At 39.3% G+C, this 6,081-nt stretch overlaps 1 protein-coding gene across 1 annotated transcript; it reads right to left on the reverse strand.

The window, feature by feature from the left end:
• Positions 1 to 268: 268 nt before the first annotated feature.
• On the reverse strand, positions 269 to 3,368 carry LOC122645827 (alpha,alpha-trehalose-phosphate synthase [UDP-forming] 6-like). The gene is made up of 3 exons (XM_043839206.1): positions 1,269 to 3,368; positions 885 to 1,158; positions 269 to 792 (listed from the first exon to the last, which is right to left on the reverse strand). The coding sequence occupies exons 1-3, from the start codon at positions 3,266 to 3,268 to the stop codon at positions 502 to 504; spliced, it is 2,565 nt and encodes an 854-aa protein (XP_043695141.1). The 5' UTR covers positions 3,269 to 3,368; the 3' UTR covers positions 269 to 501.
• Between the last annotated feature and the right edge of the window lie 2,713 nt (positions 3,369 to 6,081).

Raw genomic sequence — 6,081 nt, forward strand, 5'->3', positions numbered from 1 at the left:
AGCATTACAACAGAGCTTCAGAATAGAGACAGGGAAGCGTGCAGGTAACTGACAGTGTATACTGTATACAAAAGCCATGGATTGGATTGTACATAAACTTTAAAGAAATTTTTTTAACCAAGATGGTTGTGGAATAAGAAGAAACATTTCAACCATCCAAGTTTGAATCCTAAAGATTCCCACATGTCTCCCACAATTCCAGCATAGAGAATGAAAAAATCTGTCACTTTCAAGTACTTATCCTACATCCTGGGTCTACAAGCTCCAATGCAAATGAGAAACACACTTTGGAATTATAATGTAAATATCTATTTACAGGTGATATTGCATGGAGATCAAATACTAGCACAAAGATATATAGCTCTTTTTGTTAACACTACAGTAATTTACAGCAACTAGAATACACACCAAAATGGAAAAATTGACCCCACCACCTAGCTTCAAGTTGACAGGGATTAGAAGAATCAATGCACCTTGCTTTCTTCTTTAGACTTGTAATTTTTAAGAAACTGGGTATGCTTGTTCAGATACAGATGCCAACCCCTGCATTAGTCTAACAATTTCCACTGTATCATCCAAATAATACTTGGCCTTACTGGGTTTGCGACCAACAGTACATGCAAACACTTCTGCCATTGGGGTTAAAGATGATCCTGCCATATTTCTAGTGATTACTTCAAACATGTCTTCATCAGATCGATCATCACCTATGCAGAGAACAAAATCAGGTACCATTCCTTTCTCCTGCACGGTGGAAAGAAGGCGTTCTGCCACAAGCCCCTTGCTTACACCCTGCAGACATACAAACAAAACAGGATTAGTTTAGAGTCAAAATCTTAACATGATGGCAAAATATGATTTAAGACTGGAAGATGATTCCAAACCTGTGGCTTAACCTCCACAATATTCTGCCCACTCTTGACGGAGACCGGTTCATTTGCAAGGACACTCTCAAGATGATCAAGAAGTTCCTTAGCTTGACAAGATCCAAAATCAGGATCCGCATCCTCGTAACACCATACCAACCCTGTTTCCTTGTCTTCAATTGTGGACCCGTCAGTTGTCTCAGTGTACAGCTTCATGACAGGTTCTGCTATCTGCTTCCAACTACAATCAGCCACTGGTACACATGTTTCCCAATCGGCATCTCGCCTGAGCCTGGACCATTAAATTGACTCCTTAACCTTCAACTAAGGCCTAACTATTTCATATTGTAAACAAAAAGGCTATAATAGAAGAGTTTTTTCAGAAAATTCTAACTCACACACCTGAAGAAGTAGCCATGCTCCGCTGCGATTCCCAGATTCTCACATGGAGAAAACCATTCGCTGAGGGTCTGCCGGCTTCTAGCACTTACAAGAAAGACGACATTGTTCTTATCTCTACACAGGCTGTTTAAGATATCAATGGATCTAGAGCTTGGGCTCTTATCAATAGAAGCCTGAGGCATCAGAGTGCCATCATAGTCTAGAAGAATTGCTCTAGTTTTAGTTCTTTTATATGCAGACACTATGTGCTCCATTGAAAGCTTCCTGAAGTTTGGATCAAGGGCCACAACCCTAAACCCCAACCCAAATCCAATGCCCCAGCATCTCCGCCTTAAATGATCCTTACATGTCCTCTCCAAATCTTGTAGGAAGCTATGTGCCCAATACCCTACATCATGAGTACTGACATACTTATAATGTTTTTCATGTCGGAGCTGTTTCTCAGGCTCTGCCATCTCCAAGGCACAGTCCATTGCATCTGCCACTGCATCTATATTCCAAGGGTTAACTCGTATGGCACCACTCAGAGAAGGGGAGCACCCAATGAACTCAGATACAACTAGCATGCTCTTTTTTGAGGATGATGGATCTATTCCCACAGCATTGTTCAATCTTTCATTGCCTTGCCGGCTAATGATGTATTCATATGGAATAAGGTTCATCCCATCCCTAACAGCAGTTACCAGACAACACTCAGCAACCATATAATATGCAACTCTCTCAAAGAACTGAAGCGACTCATTGATCAAGATGACTGGTTCATATCCGGGTTGTCCGAATCTCTCATTAATCCGCTTCACAGTTGAGTAAGTCTCGGCTTGAACTTCCTGCACATCTTTTCCTCTGCCCCTAGCTGGATTGGCTATCTGCACCAAAACGACCTTCCCACGCCACTCTAGGTGCTGCAAAAGCAACTGCTCCAAAGCCAACAGCTTCAAGGTGATCCCCTTGAATATGTCCATGTCATCTACCCCAAGCAGCATTGTTCTTCCCCTCTCAGTGAACTGCTTAATGAGCTCTACGACCTTAGCTTCAGTCTCTGGAAGGCTCAAGACTGATTGGAGCTGACCCATGTGGATGCCAACAGGAAGAATTTTGATGCTAACAGTTCGGCCATAATACTCAAGACCAATATAGCCTCTCTTGGATTCATAGCTGAGCCCAAGCATTCTACTACAACATGAGAGGAAATGCCTGGCATAATCGAATGTGTGGAATCCAATAAGGTCAGAATTCAAAAGGGCTCTCAAGAGTTCTTCCCTGACAGGCAATGTCTTATAGATCTCTGAAGATGGAAACGGACTATGGAGGAAGAACCCAAGCTTCACCCGGTTGAACCTCTTCCTCAAGAATGTTGGTAACACCATGAGATGATAATCATGTACCCAGACGAAATCATCTTCTGGGTTGATCACTTCTAAGATCCTATCAGCAAATATCTTATTAACCGAGACATAAGCCTGCCATAGGGACCGATCGAAACGACCACCAAGGTCCGGCGACAGGGGCAACATGTAATGGAACAAAGGCCACAGCTGTTGCTTACAGAACCCATGATAGAACCTACTAAAGAGGTCAGGTGGAATGAATGCGGGGACGCATTTGAAAGACTCAAGCAGGATCTGAGAAACATCATCCTGCTCATTGGGGTGAACATCTTCCTTCAGGCAACCTACATAAACGACCTCAACTTCATCCTCCCCAAGACCATCTTTCAGCTGACGAAGAAGTGAATCTTCATCCCAACTGAAAGTCCAACCCTTGTTATCAGGTTTTTTGTGAGCCCTAATTGGAAGTTGGTTAGCTACTACGATGATACGATCTCTAGGTACAGAGGAGGAAGAAGAATCAGAGCAAACACTATCAGCTGTGTCATCATCAAGGTCTGATATTATGCCTGCAACAGTCATTACACGGGGAAGTCGACGGCTCATACGGCCAAACGATGGAGCCTCACCTGAGGCGAGCTCCAAAAGGTTTGAATACGATCTCGAGACCATTGTTCTTACTTCTTAAACTCTTACAGAACAAAACAAATCCAACCCACTAAGAAGCTTGTTTCAGTACATAAAAGGAAGAAAAATAACATTAAATTGACACCCTGGATCAAGCTCAAGAATAGAATTCAATGAACCCAAAACCTTAAACGAAGCTGAAAAGTACACAAAACTGACTTTCTCCAGTAGGAAAAACAGTGTGAAATGAACCCACTAAAAAAGAGCCGAAATTTCTTGGTTAAGGAAGCTCAGAACACTGAATCAAGTCATGATTGAAACACATTAAATCTTTAAAACTTGAAAGATTGAAAGAGAATCAATATTCAATTTAGCTCATACAGCCAAGAAATCTACTGAGACTAGAATCACTCTATCAATAAATGGATTGAGTCAAAGTCGGAAGTAAATAAAAATCCAAAAACAAATAGCTAAACAAGATTGATACAAGATGATGGATTATAAGGCTTCAGAAATTTACCGTGACCAGAACCCATTTCCATTTTCAAGTTCTTATCTAACCTCGAACATAAAAACCCTAAATTTCTGCAACCAGTCACCACCTTCATCAAACCTTCTCAACTCTAAGCCTACTATATAGAGAGAGGATATAAACTCTTCACAAGTCTCCTTTCTTGTTGAGCTGAAAAAAAAAATATCAAAATAATTTATCTCTTTTATTTCTCCCATTAGAAAAAAAAAAATTAAATAAATAAAATTGTTAGACTTTATCCTTTCGCGAAACCCGCCACGAGGCATCAAGCGTTCAGCAGTCGGGTAAGACTGTAATAAGAGTCCAGACATGTAATAAGAGTCCAGACATAGAGCACTTAAGTGGGACCCACAACTAGTGTCTAATCTTAGCTGTCTAGCTCGTGTTTTCTGACACGTGTTTCGTTTTTATTTGTTCATCAAAGTTTACGTGGCTACCTCGGGATTCGTGCATACTTGGACCGATCTATCGGTGGGAATCAAGTCATCAACTTTTAACCTTCCCAAAAAAAAATATCTAAGTGGCCACGATACATTTTTTCCGACACAATATGGTTTGGTAGATTACAGCTCAGCAAAATGTGGGACCCATGAAATAAGTGGTTTGGCATAAGTGGGGCCAGAAAGCTTTGAATGATTGGAATTTTCCAGGGAAGGAAAAGAGTGGATAAGCTTCACCGTAGGAAATAGACCGTAGGGTTCGTCAAACCAAAAAAAAAGTTGAAGTATACGTGTTCGATTACTATTGGATAATAATAAAGTTAAAAAACGTGACATTTTAAGGATATCGGTGCACCTGTCTAGAGTTTTCGGCGTAAGAAAAAAGAAAAGATCACACAACTCACAAGTGAGAGAAAAGTGATCACAGCAACGGTGCATTGCGGGGCCCACATTTTTTTGGGGGTAATTCGGGGCCCACATAAGTCAGTTAAAAAAAAACGGTGTTATCGTCCATGATTCAATATGATATGTTTTTTCAATACGGAGAATGTTTTCTGTGCTCAGGCACATGGGCCTGCCACTCAAGCGGTAGGATGATCATTGCACCCACCTCATGTGCATGGGCATAACTTGTGCTGTGGCACAGAGAATAGCATCCCTTTTCAATATTAAACAAAGGATTTCTTACTCTGCCAGGGTGAAGGGAATTTTCTACATCACACTAATGGGGAAATGGATAATGTATCATTCATATGGGTTCATATGATACAGGTAAGAGAGAGAAAAATATAGTGGGACCAAGTGAGATTATGATGAGAATTCAAATTCTCAATTCTAAATGCCAGGCAATTCTTTGAATTGTAATTGGGATTATATTTCTTAAAAAGGGAAAAAGATTGCTATGCTATATTTGAACAGATTCTTTCATACCATTCTCACATAAAAATAGTGGGGTTTATACTGACAGTTTCTCTAATTTAATACGTGAATCCCATATAGATCCCACATAGATGATACCAATTTCTAGACCCTTATTGGTGCATTGTGCAAATTCATTCTTATTCTATCCTTGTAGAAAACCCTCCTCCTTAAACAGGAGTATTTTGTTTGAACGCACTATTTTTGTTTCCAATTCTTCTTCTCTCCTTTAATTGAGGACAAAACTTGTTTCTCCTTATTTGCTCTTGTTTCTTATGTTCTAATCATAAAATGATAAAAATGCCCCAATTAAGCACGCGTAATGTATGCTAGTTAAAGTCTATGAAATTTCTATTTTCATGTCGAGACTTTGCCTTTAATTATGGTCTCTTAAGCATTGTCTTTGTCTATGCCTTCAATTTAGAGAATTGTTGGCTTAATTCTAACTAATTTTAAGAATTAGCCATCATAATTGGAGATAAATATGTTCGTCATAATGCCAATTCTAATTCTTCAATCCAAAATTGAACTTCGAGGGAGAGGGAGGGTATAGAAGTGAATGTATATAGAAAAAAAACATGTGATGTAGATTTTATTAGTGTTGTGTGTGTTGGATGCCTAAGTGTGATTATCACAATAGTATACGTTTGGACTGACTATCAAGACCTAATTGGTTAGTTAGATGAATGCAAGATTTTTTTAGTGACCATGGGAGATGTTTTCTCTTATGCTGGATATTAGTACTTTCATTAAACAAATTCGATCTGTAAATATTTTAAAACATGATAGAGCATGGCCCATAGGCTAACTAACAAAGCTATGGTAAAAAAAATAAAGAGAGATCATAATTGAACTTAGTTTATGCTCTTTTTGATTAAAGTTCTATTCTCTTTCTCACCCTAAAAAAGGTAGAGGAACTATATATATATATATATATTCCTCACAATGCTTATTACTTATTATTAATC

This window comes from Telopea speciosissima, chromosome 11, assembly GCF_018873765.1.
Source record: "Telopea speciosissima isolate NSW1024214 ecotype Mountain lineage chromosome 11, Tspe_v1, whole genome shotgun sequence".
NCBI lineage: Eukaryota > Viridiplantae > Streptophyta > Magnoliopsida > Proteales > Proteaceae > Telopea > Telopea speciosissima.

Coding starts and splice junctions, on each gene's coding strand:
- LOC122645827 (XM_043839206.1), bottom strand. CDS start 3,268: ATGGTCTCGAGATCGTATTCAAACCTTTTGGAGCTCGCCTCAGGTGAG. Junction 1,159..1,268: donor GAGCATGGCTACTTCTTCAG/GTGTGTGAGTTA, acceptor TTAATGGTCCAG/GCTCAGGCGAGATGCCGATT. Junction 793..884: donor TTGTGGAGGTTAAGCCACAG/GTTTGGAATCAT, acceptor GTATGTCTGCAG/GGTGTAAGCAAGGGGCTTGT.